Genomic DNA, 22,067 nt, shown 5'->3' on the forward strand with positions numbered 1-22,067 from the left:
TAACCCGTCCTGGGAAGGTTCATAGATCAAGCTTAGGTGGGTGGATGCTGGCCTCCAGCACACGGCTCCTGGGCTCGCTTTCAGCTTTCTGTTTCATCCTCATTGTTATGTGGACATTGTCGCTGTGTTCCCAGTGACAAGTGAGCCACTGATGACTATGAGGGATGAGGCTGGATATTGTTACTTCAAATATTTGGGGACTGTCTTTAGGTTGCCCTGGCATAGGATTATCTCTTTTGGAAAGGTGATGCTACTGACGTAAGATTTCTGTTTGGACTGAAGCTCAACACACAGAAACTCTTAAGCCTCGGCTCTCCGCGCCAGACCAGTAATGAGCCACAATATCACATGCGTTTTCTTTTATGTTTTTTTTTTTTTTTCAAGACAGGGTTTCTCTGTGTAGTTTTCGTTCCGGGCTAGCCTCGAAATGATAGAGATCCACCTGATTCTGCCTTCCGAGTGCTGGGATTAAAGGCGTGTGCCACCACTGCCTGGCTCTTTTATGTTTTAAGAAAAGATGATTTTACAAACTCACAGTTAGATTTAAGACAGAAAAGTAAGGCTTCAGATACCCACCCCGTTATCCAATTGTTTAGACTAAACTCTCATAGAATCTGAAATATTTGTTTCACTTTCTCTCCATTGACATTTTAATTATTTTTAAACCCACTATACTGTTTGTTTTAATTTCTAAGAGACATATACATATATATCATATGACTATATGTCATATGATATATATAGTTATAGAATATGATATATATCACATATCATAGGAAAAAGATCAGAATAACTCACCAGAGGTAAAGCGGCAAGACCCCAGCTAGGCCCAGGATGGTACTTCTGCTGGGGCTGCCCCTTCTTAGGGAGTCTTTACAGTTGCAGGGGGAGGCCATTATATCTGTGCCCTATGATGATTACTTTTGTCAATTTGACACAAACCTAGACTCTCCTGGGAAGAAAGTCTCAATGAAGAATTGTATACATTGGGTTGACCTGTGGGCATGTCTGTGGGGGGCTCTATGTTAATTGTGTGAGAAAACTCAGCTCACTGTGGGTGGCCCCACTCCCTAGGCAGGAGTTCCTGCACCACATAAGAACAGAGGAATCAAGCTTAGCATTGGCAAGCAGCTCTGCATGCATGTATTCGTCTCTCTCTGCTCTCAACTGTGGATGTGATGTGAGTAGATGCTTGAAGTTGCTGCTGCCTGGACTTTTGCAGAGTGATGAACTGTCACCTGAAATTGTGATACTCTTTTTCCCAATTGCTTCTTTGTCAGGGCAATTTACCAGAAATTTACAGCAGAAACAAAACTAGAAATAAGAACAGGCCCCATTCACCTGTATTGACCCTGACCCTTGGCAAGTACTTCACAGAAGCCCCTGGCTTGACTCCTCGGGCTGCTAGAGATACCCTAAAAGCTATTAATAAGGACTATATTCATTAGAATTTCAAATATACTCAATTGAATACTGTCTGATCTGTACAATTCCACCGAAGTGGGATTTTATCTTTAATTATCAACTGAAAAAAGAACTCCCTCTGCAAATTAACTGTAAACATGAGATAAGGCTTTTGCCTTAAGAAAACACATTCTTTTTCAGAATATTAAACCGTTTACAAAATAAGGTTCCGTTGAGGATATAGATCTGATGATTGATTGCAATCCATCCTGTCTACTTTTCAAGCTAGAATTCCATTATTCAATAACTAGATGCTTCAGTTTCGATTAGTAAATATTTCTGAGGTTATAACATTTTTATAATTCTATAATTTATACCTTTCATTAAATCAGATAGGCCTAACCTAATTATTCCAAATAAGTAAGATTTTATTATTGAAAGTGGGGGGTCTATTTTCCTGTGCACATATTATTTTGCCCATTAATTTGCCAAATAGTAACTGTATACTACAGTCAGTGTCCTGATCACTGTAGAAATAAGAAGAGCTACAGAATATGATGATGGAGTCTGTGGGCTCTTGTGCTAGGTCTCGTTCGCTGCTCCTCTCTTCAGAAGCACCACACAGGTACGTACATTGTTCAGTTACTCAGGGGACTCAGTGTTTATCCAAATCCCCATGAGGCTGATGTAAAAGCCAGCACACCAATTTATTAATTTACAATGGGAGATGGTTCAGGTTCAGGGAGCAGGGCAGTGTGTTCTCACGTAAGGTACAGCCCCCACAGGGGCCAGGGCCACCCGGGGGACTAAATTAAAGATCACAAGGTTGCTTGGATAGCAAAGAATTAAAGCAAAGGGAGCCATATTTCCTCAAGAGAAAGCTCCATGGAGGTCCAAACCTCACCAGGTACACTGCATTGCAGCCTATTTTGATAGACCAAGCTTACTTCGAGCATTTTCTGGTTACCATGCCATCCCTTAGTTACTTTAACATCTGACCTACGTCAGCTAGTATCTGAGATTTCTCCTGCTGCACTGACCTCAGTCCAAAACACAAGGACTCATGGACCTAGGAAGAGTATTCAAAGTTACAAATGGCACAGTGACCTTAAGTGTTTGAACTCTGTCAAAGTCGTGGCCTGGTCTCCCTTCTCAGTCTGTCGGAATGCGATCAGGCAAACAGAATCATATTTGAACCACCAAGCTGCAAGGCATCTACAGAACAGCAACAATACTGGCTTAACACTCTGCAAATATGTCTGTGTGGCTGGAGTCCAGCCCCTGAGGGGCCTTTAGAAAAGATTCTTGTTGTAGCAGCAAAGCATAGAATTTGCCATTTTCACCCTGTTAAGAGTACTATTCAAAGCGCTTAGTCCATTGACATTGTTGTGGAATCATCACCGTCCATCTCCCGAGCTCATTTCATCTTCTGGAATCGTTTTTTTTTTTTTTTCTTTTTTCTTTTCTTTTCTTTCTTTTTTTTTTTTTCTGAGACAATGTTTTCTATAAAACAGTCCTGGCTGCCCTGGAACTCAGTCTGTAAACCAGGCTGGCCTCAAATTCACAGAGATCCGCCTGCCTCTGCCTCCTGAGTGCTAGAATTAAAGGTGTGTGTGCCACCACCACCACCACTACCACCACCACCACCACCACCACCACCACCACCACCACCACCACCACCACCACCCACCACCACCACCTGGCATCTTCTGGAATCTTAAACTCTACCTACTAAACAACAGGATTCCATTCTCCACTTAGCCTCTGCTCGTCACACTTCTGTTTTCTGACTGTTCATTTGACTGTTCTAAATACCTCATAGAGATGCATTTGTACAGTATCTGTTCTGTTCTGACCAGCTAATTTCGTTCACCACACTGTCTTCAAGGCTCATGTGATACTGTGTGTCAAAATTTCCCTCCTTTTAAAGATGAAATAACATCAAAGACTATATACAACACCTTCTTTATCCATTCATCCATCACTGGACTCGGTGAGTGCTTCAACTTTTGGCTAAGTGATTGGCACTGCGATGAATAGGGTGTCTAACTGCTTCCTCAAGATTTCGCTTTCAGTGACTTAGGGCATTTGTCTAGAAGTGAAACAGCTGGATCACATGAGAGTGGTCTTTTTGTTTTTTTGTTTTTTTGAGGAATTTACATACCATTTCTGTAGCAGCCACAGCATTTTATATTTCTTTTAGCACAAGGTTCTAATTTCTCCAGACACTATTTAGTAAGTAGCCATCTTAGTGGGTGTGAGGCAAATTTGAGGAGCGAACATTTCAAATACATCTCAAAATAGTCATGCCTCCTAATTCTGGGCTTAGAATTTCTAGGTTCCAAGTCAAGGCTCCTACATGTCCCTCAGCATTTGCTGCTCAGGATCCATGAGGCAGGAGGGAAGTGTGGTGTCATACTCTTTGTGACCAGAAACTGAAGCCCAGAACAGCTAAGCAGCTTGGCGGAGTGAGCAGCCGGGCTAGGCCCCTGTCACGTGTTCTGGTCAGTGAGCTTCCCACTGTTCTCTGCGGCCCAATGGTTTCAGGACTGGCAGTTCAATGAGAAAGATTAAGAAAACTCTCACACTAAAATTCTTGGACTAAACATTTAGTTGATAGGTACAATACTCTAGTTCCATAAGGGAATAGACTTCTAGAAGGCTGAGTTCTGAACCATGAGACCAACTCTTATCTACTGTCCACTTCCAAGGCACTGCCAAGTGTGTCCCTGGGGTGGGGGGAGTGTCCTACTACAAACATGGAGACAAGCAGAGTTACAGATCCAAAGGACCAAGTCATACACCCCAGAAAAAAACTGTAGGAATTAAACAGTGTGAGCCAGCTTTAGCCTAGCTAATGAGTACCCCAGGAACAACAGAGCTGCCGAATTTTCCATGGAGAGTAAACCTGGTACAAAGGAGCGAGCCCAGTACCTGCAGCTGGAGCCAAGCCCTTAGCAGCTTCCTCAGTCAATCCCAGGTATTCCCGAATGAGATCACTTAGCTTTTTGTAGGCAACGTCCAGATCATCTACAATAAACAAGAGAACATTTTCATAGAGCAGGATCGTGTCGAAACACAGTCAGCGTTCAGTGGTGAGTAGACTGGTCTGCTCACTACACTTCGTGTTATTACTGTATGGCAGGTTATCAATTCTAAGATGATTCTAGAGACATTCTCTTCCCCTATCATCTCCGCCCACTCAAGAGTGGGCAGGACCTGTGGAGGTGAAGAGAGTTCGTCCCGTGATTACATTACATTATATGCAAAAGGGATGTGCAGGCATAATGACAGTTGCTAATGGTACAAGTGGTAGAGGCAACTGTGAAGGGGGACTCTCCAGGGGGTCCCCTCAAATCACATCCACAGAAGGAGGGATTCATCCTGTCAGTGACAGAATAAAAGTCAGAGGCTCAAAGCACAGAGAGGATTCACCGTACTCTTCGCTGTCTAGAAGAGGGCCAGGACCGTATAGATAAACCCGAAGGACAGCCTCGGCAGACCATGCATGGCCTTCGAGAGGCAGCCAGCCAAGAACTGGGAGCTCAGGCCCACACCCAAGGAAATGCATCCTGCCAATGAGAAGGAATCTGGGAGCTCAGTTTTTCCTCTGAGCCTTTAGATGAGATCTCAGCTCAGCTGACTCCTCAATCTCAGCCTCACGGCACCGACTTCGAACCCTGTTATACTGTCCTAACCTGCTGACCAGGCCCTGGGTTAAGCACTAACTGTGAGTATTTGTATGCAGCAGTACAAAACAATCTGGATACGCAACACAGTACAAATTCAGAGGTTTGAAAAATGATATAACAGCTGAATACCATCAATATCATATGGCTCCATTTAATGTCCTCCTCCACGCTTTCTATCCAGTATGTCACCAAAAGGCTGTCAGGAATTTATTCATTTTATTTATTTGTTTGTTTGAGACAGAGTCTCACTGTGTAGTCCTGGCTGGTCTAGAACTCTCTATATAGATCAGGTTGGCCCTGAACTCACAGAAATCTGCCTGCCTGTACCTTCTGAATGCTGGGACTATAAGGCGTGCACCCCCCCCCCCCAACACACACCCTTTTTAAATTACTGCATTTATTTATTTGTTGGAGGGGATGCATGCAGCAATCAGAGGACAACTTATAGTGTGGGTGGCGCACACCTTTAATCCCAGCACATGGGAGGCAGAAGCGGACAGATCTCTGAGTTCAAGACCAGCCTGGTTTACAGAGTGAGTTCCAGGGCAGCCAGGGTTGCACAGAGAAACCCTGTCTCAAAAACAAACAAAAAAGTCAGTTCTCCCCTTCTACCACCTGAATCCGGGAGACTGAACTCAGGTCATCCGGTTTGGCAGCAATCACCCTTACCTGCTCAGCCATCTTAGCACTCCCAGGAATCTCCTTATCCATACACCGCATTTCCCATTCCTTCACGGATGTACCAAACAGTATAATTAAAAACATAGGGAAAGGTCCATATTTCAAAAATTTCTCTATCTTTCTCTCTCTGGCTTCTGCTCCAAATCAGTGGCCTTTTTATTTGATACTTTTTTGTTTTGTTTTGGCCTGCCTCTGCCTCCCAAGCACTGGGATTAAAATGCATGGGCCACCCCCAACCCTGGCTTATTTGATAAAATTTTAATGGACATAACTGTACCTATTTATGGAACACAACACATAAATATATTATATTTATGATAAAATTTGGGTAATTATCATATCCTCTACCTCAAACATTCATTATTTTTTTGTGGTGATAAAATTTGAAATATCTGGGTAAAAAAATGGCACACTTGATTCTAAGGTAGTTTTTGAAAATGTTTTACCCAGACAAATTTCAAATTTACAATATTTTCAGTAGTTGCATTTCTTTGTAGAAGTAGATTATAACAAAATTACCTGAGCTTCATATGCCTTAAGAAGTTTAAACATCTATTTCAAATGAGATATTATCCATCTCTGTTCTCACAATGTCCCCAGGGGAAGGAATCTCTGTGGGCCCATTTTATACCAACTCCATTAGTCACAACTTTATGAACTAATACAACTTAGCCCTCTGATGGGAGCAGCAGGAGACTGGATCTCACAGGTTCTCACCCCTTCCGCAGCTGTTTGAAGCTTCTAGTTACAACAAATATCTCTGTTTCCTAAGAATTCTCTTTCCATGACGTAAATTGGAAATGCAGTGATTGTATACTTCAAACATGGAAGCACATTAAAAAAATAAATAAAACTCTGCTGGGCATTACTGACCTGCATTGATCACTGCATCAAAATATCCTGGAAATTTCCGATTAATTTTCACATAAACGTCCACCCTGGAGACAGTGAATTCAATTTCTGCTCGACTAAATAGTCCCTTCCTCCGCAAATATCCCTCGTATTTTTCCTTGTCCATGGGCACCACCAAGATATATCGAGGCTCAAAATAGGAATACTTCAAACTTCTTACACCCTAGATGTTTACAGAAAAGGTAAGTCAGAAGCAGCTACCCACTTTGGACATCACTGTAGGATGCGACAACTCAGGGGTAGCACACAGTATCACACTGAAGAACACTTTTTATCTGTAGAATCAGCTGCTATTTTCCTATAAATATTTCAAGGCTGGATTACTTTTCTCTCCTCATCAAATATTAAATTATTGTAGGAACCATCATTACAATTCATTCCACCTGGTTGTCCTCAAATTAATTGTTCTAATGGCTGTTAGAAAAAGAAAATCACCAGACATAAAATAGGGATAGTCAAGGCAGTACTGCTATTTTATTATCAAAAGGTAATTCAAATTCATATTTCAATAGGCATCCTTGAAGCACTAGAGGATAGAAATCTTCCCAGGGAGAAAGGCTCCCCGGCACCCCTCCATCATCTACCACTTTGGTACCATTCTCGTTTCTAAACCAGCAACCCAGGAAGGCGTGTGTGTGTGTGTGTGTGTGTGTGTGTGTGTGTGTGTGTGTGTGTGTGTGTAGACAGAGAGGCAGAGAGAGGGAGGGAGAGAAGGAGAGAGAGGGGAAAGAGGAGAGCGAGAGAGAGAGAGAGAGAGAGAGAGAGAGAGAGAGAGAGAGAGAGAGAGAGCTTTAGCACCATGGTCAGACTATTACAGTCACAAATACAGCCCTTGAGCCTGCGGGAGTTGGGGAAGGGGTTGCCAAACATGAGTGTTGTCAAAAACACATCTTCTTCATAGCAGCCAGACCTTGCTACCACTGTACTTGGCTCAGTTCACATATCTGTGTCACCTGCAGCTCCCTTTTCACTTCTCTGGGCCTCATCTCCTACTAAGGTTTGTCTCTTGGCAGTAACTAGACTCCTGCTACCACCACAGCTGTTAGAACCACCAAAGCCACCTTGCTTTCATGGTTTGTTTAAAGTATTGGCCTCCACCACCTAGGGGCCAGAGCTTCTGCCTCCAACATTTCCTCCCTTTGTAGATGCAAAATTTAAAGACTGGTTGCAGTAACTGCCCAAATCACTGTGGTCCCACGTCTTCCAGCCTCCTTCTGGGGGGTACAGACCAGAGTCAGCATAGCCTGCTGCCAGGTGACCAGAGGGTGAGGTGGTGTGGACTGTACACTGGGAGGTCTGGGATGTGACTTCAGCTCTGTGGTTCCTAAGGACTCTGCACACATCCCTCCAACTCTCTGGGCAGAAGTTTCCTCACACGTGAAGAGGGAGAGTTCCAAGTGGACTGTCAAGTCCCTTCCACGTCAGTTCTAGCGTCAAGTTTAACTCAAGTTCAGAATTCTTGCTTTAACGATTCAGTGGGAAGAAATACAGGCTGCTTTTAAAACCATTTCTAGAGGAGCTGGTGACAAGGGCAGTCTGGGAAAAATACCTCAGCTGGGGAGGAACAGGGGAATAAAACAGTTTATAGACTTGACCTCCTGGAGATGAGGAGCAGTAAGCTCTCAGGAAGGAAAAAAAGGAGCTGTCACTCAGGAAACTGTCGAGCTGGGAAACGCTGCTGCACTCAAACGCGTGTTAGTTTTTGTTTCCTCCATCCAAGGCAGACAGTGTTTAGAACTGATCTTTAAAATATATATGTGAGTCAAGAAGACTTCTCTTAAAGATACAGAACCAGTCAACTGCAAAAAGATAAGAATGGATAGTGATGCAGCGCGTTAATGAAGTAAGAACGCCCAGCTTCACTAAAGAGCAGTTTGCCAACACCAGAAGCCGAAAGAGGCCACTGTCTCCTCCTCTGTGGCATTACAAAGGAGAGTGAAGCTAGCAGTCAACAGCAAAGAACCGCCTTGTCAAGTTTTGTTTTATGTTTGTTTTAATTAAATTTATTTTGTCTGATTGTAAGATTTATATTGCTTAGTAAAAGTAATTAAAAAAAATCAACCATCACGGAAGACCTGATTTATTTAGTTGAGTTTCATGCTCATTCTTCAAACAAGTGGGTAGGAAAGTCGTGGGTTTCCTCTGGTTCACAATTTTTGGAAAAGGTCTGTACATTCTAATTTGAGAAGGGTGGTGGTGGTAGGTGGGGCACGGGGGAGGGACAAAAATCTGAAGTCTGCAAGTCTGACTTGCCGAAATATAAGACATTGCATCCGGTGAACAGCCAGTGCGAAATGACGGCACCACCCACACAGCCCCTGTGAAGAATGAAGGAGCAGGGTGTCCACTCGGGACGACACAATCCTGAGGGGACGGGGAGCCACCCACGCCTGCACCCACTCCATCGGACAGCACTTCACACAAAGAACATACGCTGCAATAACAAAGGGCTACATTAGCGAGGAAATAAGGGACAATGCGTCTTGAGTGGAGCTGTAATCTAAATCTTGTCACTTAACTTTCCCAGGTCTTACCTCCCCTACACTGACCATGTACTTAACACTTCATGTTTTGTGTTTCTCTTGTGCCTAGTAGTATGTTATCCAGATATTGTGGCCCCCAACTTCAGACAGCAATACACACACACACACACACACACACACACACGAGCACATGTACTCACAGCTGAATGAAAAATACTTACTTCTATTTCCATATGAATGCAGCTTGCTAATCCATCTCTTGCAATACCTTCTACAGTGTCCCTATTTAATCCATAATTGTGATTACCGTAATTAAATGTTAGAATAAATTTCCCCTGGAATTAGAAAAATACAAAGATTTGCACATAACAGGTGCTGTAGTGTAATGATAAAATCACTTGATGTCTTACTTTCATCTAATTCCATAAAAATTATGAAGTGTTGGTAAGCAGGACACAGCGGTAATGGGACAGTGGAGCGACATCCAACTCTGATGGCGCTTATTCAGAATTCTTCCCGAGGAAAATAAGGTTTATTGAAATAATCTATTGACACACTGTTTGAGGAAGGTTCTGGGTGGAAGCTTCTGGTAGAACAGGCCGTGATGACTGCTTACTTTTTTCCTGACAAATCCACACCACAAGCCTTCCCTATGGAGGGAGTAAAACCAATGGCTTAACCTTCCGCTGTCACTCTGCCAGCATCCCAGGCCACCAGAAAAGGACCCCAATCCTAAACTCCTTGCATTTCAAGACAAACCGTGAGGAATGGGTGATCCCAAAGGCCATGGGCATCCTAAAAGCTTAGAAAAGTAGACCCAGCCTGGTTTTCCTCATAAAGATGGCTTTTGATTAAAACTGCCCCAAATGTTAGTCAACAGAATTGTTGCCCGCCCTTTGGTTATTTAACTATAAATATCACCCTCTCTGTATATTCTGGAGACGCATTTCCCATGACAGCAGTAGTCCTTTGCAAAAAGAAAAGAAAGAAAATGTAGGTAAACACATACCCTTCAAATCGTGACTTTTTCTTTGACTATTCATTAAACCATTAGGCCTACCCTAAACTGGGAAGCTGGTGACTGTAGAAGGAACAGAAATGTGGTTGACCTTGGTAAATGTGCCTTCTGAAAGGCATGACTTCAAAACAAATAATGTTCAGGGATGCATCCAACCCTGCTAAATGGCAGGCGCATTATTAAAAATAGCAGGCAGTTAGGAGTCTAATATTGCCATCATTAAGAGCAGCCGCAGCCTCAGAGTCTCTTGCTACCCTCCTGGTCCAGACGTTCTGGAGACAAGCATAGATGACAGGCGGGCTATCTGCCAGAGAGGTGTTAGGAGGAGACACAGGGCCTTTTGAGGTTGGGTGGGTTTCTAGGTAGTATGGGTGCTGGGGGGTGATGAGGGCAATCGTCACAATCAAAGTTTAAAACCCAACAACATATGCCCTTATTCTTTTTTTTACTTTTTTGATGTCATAATCTCTTTGTTCCTTGAAAAAACTGTTCTGACTCTTTTCCATATGTGTGCATGTATTTAAGCATGTACATCTATGAATGTAGACGATGTGGCTATGGTTTGCCTTTCATGCTTTACCTAATTTACCATGTGTGATGGTTCAGTTCATGGGTCAATTTAGAGAATATTTAGGGGTGAGATTAACAGTGAAATTGGTGAATTTGGAAGAAGCAGACTGTCCTGGAGTGTGGGTGGACTGCATCCAATCCCCCCCGCCTTTTTTTTTTTTTTTTTTTTTTTTTGGTTTTTTGAGACAGGGTTTCTCTATGTAGTTTTGGTGCCTGTCCTGGATCTCTCTCTGCAGACCAGGCTGGCCTTGAACTCACAGAGATCTGCCTGGCTATGCCTCCCGAGTGCTGGGTTTAAAGGCGCGTGCCACCACTGCCCAGCACATCCAATCCTTTCAAGGTTTGTAGAGAAAAGAAAGGTAAGCCTTTGAAACTCACCTGCACTGCTGGATCTCCTAAGTCTCCATGTTGACCACCCACACAGCAAGTTCTGCTTGTCAATCTCCACAGCCATGTGATACTTCTACCAAAACAATCTGTGTGTATGTGTATACATATATGTGTGTATGTATATGTGTATGAGTGTGTGTGTGTGCAAGAGAGAGATTACACACACACACACACAGACTCTATTACTGGTCCTGTTTCTCTGGAGAACTCTAATACTCTATCGTGAGCCCTGTTTCCAAAATGTATGCATATCTGAATTATTTTTGGATATATGTTTGTTTACTTCCTCTGTGGGTCTCATAAACATTTTCTGGAAGCATGCATGGTTGGCAGAGACCTTGCATTGTGCATGTAACATAAAAGAGATCCCATTCAACTGATTTGTTAAGCAGTGAGATGATGCAATTCCCCCAGCTATGGCCAGTCACACTCCCTAATAAGTAGCAATGGTCACACAACAAAAGCCTCCAGTGGTTTCCTTTCCACAGGAGAGAGGGTGCCTCTGTAGGAAAATGACTAAGCATGGTTCCTCTAGAAATGGCTGATGTATCTATCTGTGGATGGGTAGGGGGATGATCTGCTGGACAGAGGAGGTGTTGGCTGAAAAGACATGCGAACATGGGAAAGGGTGGAGGTCCATATGTTTTATCTGTCTAGCAGCTGGGTATGGCTGCTCACAGTAGGTGTGTGGGGTGGCTAGGCCAGAGTGTCTATCAGGAGAGCCAGGCTGTCTGGGCAGGTGGTTTGTGGAGGAGTGTTCCATGTGCAGAAGGCTGGCAGTGTGGGCACGATCAGAAGGCTGACAACGTGTCATCAATCTATGACTCTCTGGGCTTAGCTCATGAAACAGTGTCCCACTCTAAAGAAAAGGAGATTGGAGGTGAAACTCAAGTTGATGAAAATTACATCAAAGTAATGTATGTTGGCAGAGACAGGAAAAATGAGTTCTTCTCAAATACCTGGGATTTCGGTGAAGCATTAAACTGTAAGGCTAAATATAGCCTAGAAGTGCAGTGATTTCTTAGACTGGGGACTGAACCAGACTAACTTGATTACAGACCTGAAAAGCTATGAGCATCAGAGAGTAGGAGGTGCACCTGGAGTACAGATAAACCAAACTCCCAGGGAAAATGCCCACTCTAACCGTGGAAGTTAACATCCATGGTAGGATGGAGGGCTGAGGAAATGCTTCTTAGTACCGTGAAGGTAAATCTCAAATCTCTTTTAAAGGCTTTTAGAAATATAAATTTCCAGAAAACTCACAAATCAAGCAGACTTGTCAAAATACCATCCTACAAGAAGGCGTATGATGTCCAAGACGTTCTTTTGACAAGATTATAGGGAGAGCTGCTTAGGGAGTGTGGGCCTCACTTGCATTTCTGTGAGTACAAGACGAGCCCTGAGAGCACGCACCACAGTAGAGTCGGCTGTCTAAAATTAAGCTAATGTAATTGCACAGCCCAATCTCAAATGTTCCATGATATTTGAGGTTTAGGCCAAGCCCATTGTTCTGGGGTGAAGACAGAGAAAGAAGGGAAGGAGAAGAGAAAAGAGGGTGAGGAGATGTAGTACTCCTGGCTGAATGCGGACTGCTCATGGCACAAAGACTGGTCCATCATCTGGTCTTCGGTGAGCTTCATAAAAGGATGAAGTGGTGTGTGCTTCCCGTGGTGATGGCAAGGACTGTGATATAAACACAACTAAGGTTCATGGGAAGAAAGAGCACGAGGCAGAGATTTGCTAGGAGTTGTGGCAATCAGAGATGCTCTTTCTAGGTAGTGAAGAAGTCAGGGGTGGGTGCATATTACAATAACGCAGACTTACAACTGCTAAAACATACTTGGTTGTGAGGATTCCCTTCCATGTGAAGGCAAAGAAGAAATATTGTTTAAGAAAATGCGTTCGAAGCCTAGGGGGGTTGCACCACCCTCAATGATGAGCCCATTGGGGTGCAGACAACTTTCAAATTGAAGCAGATTTAGAAAGTACACAACATTTAATCTTTACCTTTGTAGAAATCACTGTTTCCTCATATTTCTAACAAAGAACATGAATTTCTTCTGTAATTAAAAAAAAAATAGCAGGGAGCCGCCTTACCATGTTCAGCATTTCATCAAAAACTTCTTGAGAGATAAAGTGATAATCAACTCGGTCCCCTTCACCAAAGTAAGGCGGTCTCGTGGTGTGACAGGCCCTGAAGTCACAGGAAGAGAGAGCACCCGCTATTCTTGGGAATTTGAAGGTCACAGTAGAAATGCTTTCATTGTGAAGAATGTTAAGGAATGAAATTGACCCACAGATCATAAATCATAAAGTAATGATATTGTGAAAACAGTGTGCCTTAGAAGGGTTAGACTGTATTTAATCACTATCTTCTATGAGGATTATACAAATTTTGGCTCATCAATATCCAATTTTTACTTACATTATTTATCGCCTTCTGAATCGCCCCCTTCTGCCACCACATAATGACAGTTTGAGAAGTATCACAGTATCGATTGCTCACCCAGCTCCTTTCACATTCTCCCTGATCTGTGACCATTTTCTGTCAGCTCCTCTCCCCTCTCTCTCCACATGGCCACTTGTTTTCAGGACTCAGTTTAAGGGTCGCCCTCCCCATACTTTTCCTAATGTCTTCTGGTGTAGTCTGCAGGTCTTTATACCCCCACAGCCTCAGCCTACACCACCAGCATTCCCAACTGCTTGTTCAGGGTCAATCTCCCCCCCAACCCCCCTCCCCCCCCCCCACATGAGGGCAGCAACACCTCATTCTCCCTGGACTGTGGCTTTGTACTAGAATTATCTATGGAAACACATGGTTCAAGTGGTGAATGAATTCTTAACCAGAGATGCCTTGTCTATCCACTGTCTTGAGATAGCATCCCTAAGCACACACACATACACACATATACACACTCACAGACGCAGACATACACCCTTACTCTGAAGCCTTCTTTCACAGTTTTTCAGGTCTTCCCAGCACAAATACATAGCTGGAAGACCTTTGACCCCTACTTTGTCACTGCATTCCCAATACCTGGTGCAGAGCAGGCATTCGCTGGATTTATTGTGACATCAGGGGAAAGGGAAAAGTGTGAAGTGGTAACAGCTATAAAGCCCACCAATATAAAGGTGACTACAAAAGTGACCCATTCAAGGTTACCCTGCAAGATGGTGCTGGCCCCAGAAAACCAGAACACAAAGTTCTCCATTCCCCAAGACTGTTGATCTCATATCCTTCTGCTGTGGAATATTATTTTAACTATATAAAGATGTGTTACATTTATTTATGCTGCAGAATATTACTTTAACTGTGTAAAGGTGTGTTACATTTGTTCATGTGGCATTTGTTTAATGATGTAAGGATGTGTGTTTAATTATGTAAAGATGTGCTGCATTTGTTTCTTCTTGCCTGCCTAAGGCACCTAATTGGCCTAATAAAGAGCTGAATAGCCAATAGCTAGGCAGAGAAAGGATAGGCTAGGCTGGCAGGCAGAGAGAATAAATAGGAGGAGAAATCTCGGCACAAGAAGGAGGAATGAAAGAAGGAGAGAGAGGGAGACTCCAGGGGCCAGCCACCCAGCCAGCCACAGAGTAAGAAGGGAAGAAAAACACAGAATAAAGAAACACAAAAAGCCAAGAGGCAAAATGTAGAAGAGAAATGGGATAATTTAAGTTAGAAAAGCTGGCTAGAAATAAGCCAAACTAAGGCCGGTCATTTGTAACTAAGAATAAGTCTCCATGTCATTATTTGGGAGCTGGGTGAACGCCCCCCAAAAGAGAAAAAGCCAACTACAACCTTCTGCTTTCCCAATATCGAGTTCTGGTAATAGAATGAATTTTAGATTATCTAATAGTTCTAAAATAGGAGATGAGAATTGATAGATGCTTGACATGCTAAATCATTTACCAAAAACCAAAACAAACAAACAAACAAAAAGCAACCAAACCCACAGAGCAGAGATTATTTCTTATTTTACATATGACAAACTGAACACAGCAATTTACATGGAACTAAGCAGCTATGCCAGGACGACTCTAGGCAACTTCTACAACAACACAGCAATTAGGAGGGTAAAGCTGAGCCTCAAAACCTCCACGTTATAAAGTCAAAAACACAGATTTAAAATTCATATGTTGGCTCCCTTATAATCAAGAATTAACTGTAGCAGGAAAATTTCAGGTTTCAGTGTTACATTTGCATGTAGATGCCAGAAAGAGAGTACATTCAAAACATGGTGACATTTGTTTTGTTGGTGGAACACACTGGCATTTCTCCCTGTGCCTGGGCAGAGACCTGGGCCCCTCTGTCTATTGGTGTTCCTGACAGTCAGAGGAGATAAATCTATGGCCTGGCATCTGTGGCGGTATACCCTCAGCAAAGTCTTTACACGCTACATTGAATTTACATTTCCCAACAAAGGGATTGAGTGGCAGGGAGTTTTGAAGAATTTCTAAAAAAGAGACTAAACAAAGAAGCAATTTGAAACGTGTGGGCAGGTAAACAAAGGGACGGCTCCAGTCATGTGGAGAATGGGGATGATGACTGGTGACGGCTGTGGGACCTTCTATTAAGAAGGACCTAAGATGACCTGTGGGTTTTTCAATCTGTCATCCAATTTTACACATAGAAACCTCCACTGTGTGTGTGCCACCCGATTATGAACATCCTGAAAAGGAAATATTTCACAGTAAAAGCAACGTTTTGCCAAGCTCACTTAGGAAAAGCAGCACCAAGTTTAACGAACATGGATTTCTTTGGGCCCTCCCCTTCAGCATCGAGCACCCCCTCTGCACATTTCTATGACTTTGTTACTTGCTAATTAATTTATTTACTAATGAAATCATGATATGTGATTACATCATGGCTTAATGGGACCCATACTCCGTATTAGTTTCTTTACCAGAAAAGGACTAAGCTAGGGACACCATGTCTGGTGATAAAGGACTAAGGGGCTTTGGCATTCCAGAGAGAGCTCTCCCCAAAGCTCCTAACAAAACACGCCCATGGAAAGGATACTGCTAGGAAGGAAAGGAATTTGGATGGTCATCCCTAATAATGGCATTCTAAAGCATCTAGGACAAGGTGCTAAGATGAAAAGATGTCTAAGAACAAAGAGTGAACAGGTGGTGGAGGAGGTTGACCAGTGGGACTCAGAAACACAGATTAGAACCCCAGTTCTGGACTAGAGTGCCTCAGGAAATGGTGAGCAGGACAGCAAGTTCCATACTAACATTCAGGCAGAGCTCGGCTGTGAGCCCGTGACTCAAGCACATGATAGTATGCCACATTGTTATGATTTCTTTTAATGTACAGCTATGAAAGCCCAGGTGACAATAGAGATTATTATAAAACAGAGAGGGAGGGAAGAATAAAGTTTGTCTTCAAGGATGCTTCAGATCACGTGACTGACCTTAAACCTGGAAGATGATCTAGTTTGGTGGGGCCTCCTTTGTCCAACACTTTTCCAGGAAGTCACTGGCTTGTATGATAATACGAAGTTAGAAACAGACAGCCAAGTGGCAGTGGTGCACGCCTTTAATCCCAGCACTAGGGAGGCAGAGGCAGGTGGATTCCTGAATTGGAGGCCAGCCTGGTCTACAGAGTGAGTTCCAGGACATCCAAGGCTATACAGAGAAACCCTGTCTCAAAAAACCAAAATAAAGAAATAGACCTTGAAAGCAGTACACTTTTATCTCTCAGTCACCAGTCACTAACATAGATACAGAAAGGGCATCTGACCTATTCCTAGGCCAAGAAGAAATGTAAAACCAAAGGCTAATCCCAGTAGAATGCCTCAGCCTCACCACTGTTTGTTATATGGCAGAATTATATTCTTTATTCATATTTCTATACATGCAACTTAGCATGTGTGAATGTTACCGAATGTCTTGATCTTGGTGAATGTCATTTAAAAAAGAAAAGAAATAGGACAGAAAGAGAAGATCCCAACAAATAGCCAGGAAAATGTTGTACAATGAGATTGTATCCATGTCTTCTTTCATTTAATTAAAAATCTACAATTATGTGGGATAAAAACCATTAAAAAAATCCTCTAACCAAGAGCAATGGCTTGTCCCTGAAGATGTTTCTCTCTAGTATTAATCAGAAAGTGGCTTTGTATAATGACAGAACTATCTTAGTTTCCTAGATGGATGAAATCACTAGCTACCTAATGCCCACCTTTGAGATCCAAGGACATGGTCTTGGGTGGAATTCTTAGAATGATTTGCCACTGAACATGCCTGGCTCTCTTCCTCCATGAAGATGCTGAGGAACAGTGGGTGGACCCATTCTGAGCCCCGGAGGGGGTGTGAAGGGGAAGGTGGTAGGAGCAGGTGGTAGCATTTTGATGCTCATCACCAACTCCAGTCAGGAGAGAAGAATCAGTGGCGGCACCAGCAGTACAGATGCAGTGTCTGTTGTGAGGGGTTTGCCTTGCCACCTCACACCTGCACACAGATGCTAGAGTCCTCACCAGATTATACACCGCACAAAGGAGAGGACCTCACCAGTCTTTCTCACTGTATCCTGGGGACTAGACCACGGGAGGAGCTCGATTAATACCTATTGAATGAGTTCATGCATCCATCCATTTCTCCACAGATCCATCAGTCACCTATGCTTCCTATCACTGCTATTTCAACTAAATTTGCATGTGTGGCCATTAACCTGGCTGTGCATTTGTTCAGGCAGTCTGTCTGCCATTTAACAAGTATTTATTACACATGTATTAAGTACCTGGTCATATGTTAGGCAGCAAGAGCTCATTGGTGAACAAGGCTAATGTGGCCACCTCTCTACCTGGCTTAGACAAGCCAGGAAAAAAAGACACTAAGGAAACCAGTCAAATCAGGATGAGGAAGCATTTTAATAAGGGACATGTAGGATTGGGTGGCAATGAGTATCTGAGCCAGATAAGAACATATGAGCAGACTGAAATAGAAATCTTGATGGTAAGTCAATAAACATTTCAAAAAACATATCAGACCAAATACACCTTCGCAAGAGCATATCACTGGTAAATAAAAAGGACCAGGCCACCAACTATTGCCAGGTGTCGCTACAGACATGACAGCAATAAGAGAAAGCCCCAGTTCCCTAGGTCACTTTGGCTTGCTAAAAGGTTCCAAATTTATACCCTGGCACAATGGTGAGCACATACCCTCCACCCTAGCTTGACCTTCTACTCACTGTGCTCAGCTTATCTCTGAAAGCAGGCTGGGTGTTCCCACATGAACATAACAGCACACTAAGCTTTTCAATGCTAGTATTAACTTTTAGCTTATTTTTGTTGCTTTGTGATATTTATATTCTATAGCATTTATGTCTAGAAATGTCCAAACGTGTGTTGCAATTTTAAGTGTCTAAATAGGCCTTTTAAAGATGGTATTTACATTACTTGAACACATACAGCTTCAGGAGGGGGCTTTTTCTGTAACAGCATTAGAAACTAAATTTTTTTTTACTGGCTTATGGCCTATACAGCATTGCAGTTACATCTTCAAGTCTCTGTCAGGCACCACTAATTCCAAAGTAATTCTTTTGCCACATGTATAGACCAAAGAGGAATCAGGTCAGACAGTTCCATCTAAATGTGATTTCTAGAAACTTCTAAAACACCTGTAAGTCCAGTGGGCTGGTTTTCTCAGATGGGTATATATATGCAAATATGTGTATATATACATACATACACACACATATATTTGTGTATATATGTAGACATATGTGTGTATGTATATATACATATACACACATATACATATATTCCTCTATTTTGATACAGGGAACCCTGAGCTTATTGAGCCACCTGAGGGAAGGGAGGGGAAACACTTGTGTTGTCCCCTCCCTGCTGCTGTGTGCCCCTGGAGAGGAGACACAGAGCTCCAGAGTTGCCAGCATGTGTCCCAAGCCCGGCTGTGGGAAGGCTGTCCCTGGAAGTCGGCCCGCAGGTAACCGGAACAGCACACTCATACTACATGTGTTGTCTAGCAACACCCTCCCAACAGAAACAGCCCATCCTGGAGGGAAGCTCATTAAGACCCAGGGAGTTCTGAAGGATTAAATATAAACCCTGTGTAGATTCTGGTGTAATTAATGGCAAAGAACCTAAGAGACCCTGCATGGGAGAAGTATGTAAAGGAACGAGTGTGCCCTGCTTGTCTGTGTGTTTGGCTGGTCGGCTAGACTGAGATATATTTACTACTGGTCTCAGCAAAAACAAAATCTTTTGTTTCTCTGTGCTAGTTGACAAGTTCTGTAACTGGAATATACATTAATAATCATCTCTACTATATCATTTAGGATAGCAGGAGATAAAAGATTCCACATCATGCAAGACCAGGTAATCATACCAATCCAATTGTAGGGGTATGATGGTTGGGACGTCTGAGGACTTGTCATCTACCTAACATTCACTTTGCTTGCCACTTCTAGTTTTTAAATATAACTTAAATAAATTGTTGTGTCTGTGAAAGAATGTGCTTAAAGCAGACAGAATTAACAGCATCTGAGAATGGAAAGAAACTATTGATGCCCCCCAACAAGGCAGAAGACTCTCCCAGACTTATGTACCAACAAGCATACTTACCCGTATCTGAAGTAAGTGTTAAACTGTCTGCAGAGGCGGTGGGCGAGTTCTCGTTTCCCACAAGCTGCGGGACCAGTTAGGATCAGCATGGGATAAGGGGCATCCAGACTTGGCAGGGTGCTACAACAAGATCCAGCAGAGATGCTGTGTTAGCTACATGCACAGGTAAGCTTTCTAAGTCACGGTTATCATTAACAAGTGCTTGCTGAATGTGGGCAAGTGGAAGGTTGGTCCCACTCTCCAGAAACAAGATTATAATATATGAAAAATAACATTTGGCGCTAGAGAAATGGACCAGGGATTAAGAGTACTTAGTCCTCTTCCAAGAAGACCCAGGCTTGGTTTCCAGTACCCACATCTAGTAGCTCTCAACCAACCATAACTCCAGTTCCAGGGTAATCTGATATCCTCCTCTGGCCTTCACAGGTACCTACACACACATGATGCATATACATACACTCAGGCACACACGCATATACAACATAAAATAAAATATAACCTTTTATTCAAAGGATAGAAAATAAGGTAAAATACCAATTTCTCTCAATTTACTTTACCAAGCTTTTCTAAAGGAAAAACATGGTAGGACACATTAGCTTCTGATTGCTAAATTATTCCTTCCTCCCAGAATTTACCAGTGAGCAAAGGGAGTGAATGCTGAGGTCAGTGTTTAGCATCCATATCCACTTCCTGGGAACACAGGCACGCAGAGCAGGCTTCAGGGTATCAACACAGTCACACCTGAGCGATCACCGCATGCCAGGTACTGCTCTAAAGTTCTACATGCCCCTCGTGGAATCCCCAGAGGGCTAAGGAAGCGGTTTCTATTACTCCTCACTTAACACAGGCTGGAGTAAAGGAAGGCAGACTGACTCGTTCAAAGGAAAGGAAGGGCTGGCATGTGACTCTACACTGGAAGACCAGAACAAAGAACAAAATTATTGCCTGGCATAGTGGCACACTCCTTTAATCCCAGCACTCAAGAGACAGAGATGGGAAGAGCTCTGTGAGTTGAAGGCCAGCTTGATCTACATAGTATGTTCCAGGCCAGCCAGAGTTACACAGAGAGACCCTGGCCTTAAAATAAGAGAATGAAATTATCAACACGGTGTCCTCCATCATAGACTGAGCCTTGTGTTTGCACACTTCATGAGATAAACTATAGAAACAGAATAAAATAAAATGTCTGATTGCAGAGCTGAGGTGTGGATTCAGTGAAGATTCTATGACATCCAGGAAACAGCATGGGTTTCTAATCTCTGTGGATATGCATAAAAATAGGGAAAGCTTAAGCACAAGCACCCACGGAGAACACACAAACAGAAGGAGATGAAGTGTCTCCAGGAATGTGCAGACTGCCTGGTACTGGAGCCAATGCCATCTGACAGCTCTAAGGACAGGAACCCTCCAAACAGCCCTAGGTACCCAGTGGGAGCGGACAGGCTGAAGGCGACATGTGCAAAAACCTGCTCATGGAGATTCACCGAAACCTCGTTAGTGGCCCCCCAAACTGGAATCAGCCTAAACATCTTTCACATGTGAATGATTAAATTACTGCTGCTACACCTATGCCCTGGAATACTAAACCATAAAAAAAGGATTCAGCCCCATGGATGAATTTTCAGGAAGGTACCCTGCATAGGGTAGGAGGTGAGAGCTTTGTGTTTTGTTTTGTTTTGTTTTGTTTTGTTTTTTTGAGGCAGGGTTTCTCCGTGTAGCTTTGTGTCTTTCCTGGAACTCACCCTGTAGCCCAGGCTGGCCTCGAACTCACAGAGATCCGTCTGCCTCTGCCTCCCAAGTGCTGGGAGAGTTTTGGAAAGTTACACTGTGTAATCTATGTACATCATATTCTTGAAATGACAATATTATGAGGTGGAGGCAGATCCATGGCTTCCAGGGGTGAGAGAGAGAGAGGGGTGTCACAGCTATCTAAAGGCATCACAGCGGGGCTTGGGATGAAACGGCTGAGTCTTGAGTGTGGTGCTCGGGTGACTGACTCCGAATGAAACTGCACAGAACCAGACAGGACTTCAGGAGCCCCTGAGGGGCTAGAGAAACCTGGTAACTCAGAAGGCTTCTGGGTCAGTCTCCTGGTTTTGGTACTTGACTAACAGTTGTCCAGGGCTTGTGGAATATGAGGGAAAGATACGGAGTCCATGTGTACTAATTCCTACAACTGCATGTATGTGCATTAGTGACTCCCTCAAAGTAAATATTCAAGAAAAAATATATGGCAGACAGGGACAGATATTGAAAATAGGCAAGAGAAGTCCTCCTGACCAAGAAAATCAAATCAACAGAACAAGAAAAATGTTAGAAAACTTAA

At 43.2% G+C, this 22,067-nt stretch overlaps 1 protein-coding gene across 3 annotated transcripts in view; it reads right to left on the reverse strand.

Annotated features, from left to right (window-relative positions):
* Lrguk (leucine rich repeats and guanylate kinase domain containing) overlaps positions 1 to 22,067 on the reverse strand; it is a 122,025-nt gene that overhangs the window by 42,501 nt on the left and 57,457 nt on the right. For all 3 annotated transcript variants that reach the window (XM_006990370.4, XM_042273021.2, XM_076566557.1), the window contains exons 11-15: positions 19,742 to 19,861; positions 13,248 to 13,344; positions 9,394 to 9,507; positions 6,651 to 6,852; positions 4,339 to 4,434 (exon numbers count right to left, since the gene is read on the reverse strand). In XM_006990370.4, the coding sequence (XP_006990432.2) occupies positions 4,339 to 4,434; positions 6,651 to 6,852; positions 9,394 to 9,507; positions 13,248 to 13,344; positions 19,742 to 19,861 (629 nt within the window). The remainder of the gene's footprint in view (positions 1 to 4,338; positions 4,435 to 6,650; positions 6,853 to 9,393; positions 9,508 to 13,247; positions 13,345 to 19,741; positions 19,862 to 22,067) is intronic.

Source organism: Peromyscus maniculatus, chromosome 3 (assembly GCF_049852395.1).
Source record: "Peromyscus maniculatus bairdii isolate BWxNUB_F1_BW_parent chromosome 3, HU_Pman_BW_mat_3.1, whole genome shotgun sequence".
In the NCBI taxonomy this organism is placed as follows: Eukaryota; Metazoa; Chordata; class Mammalia; order Rodentia; family Cricetidae; genus Peromyscus; species Peromyscus maniculatus.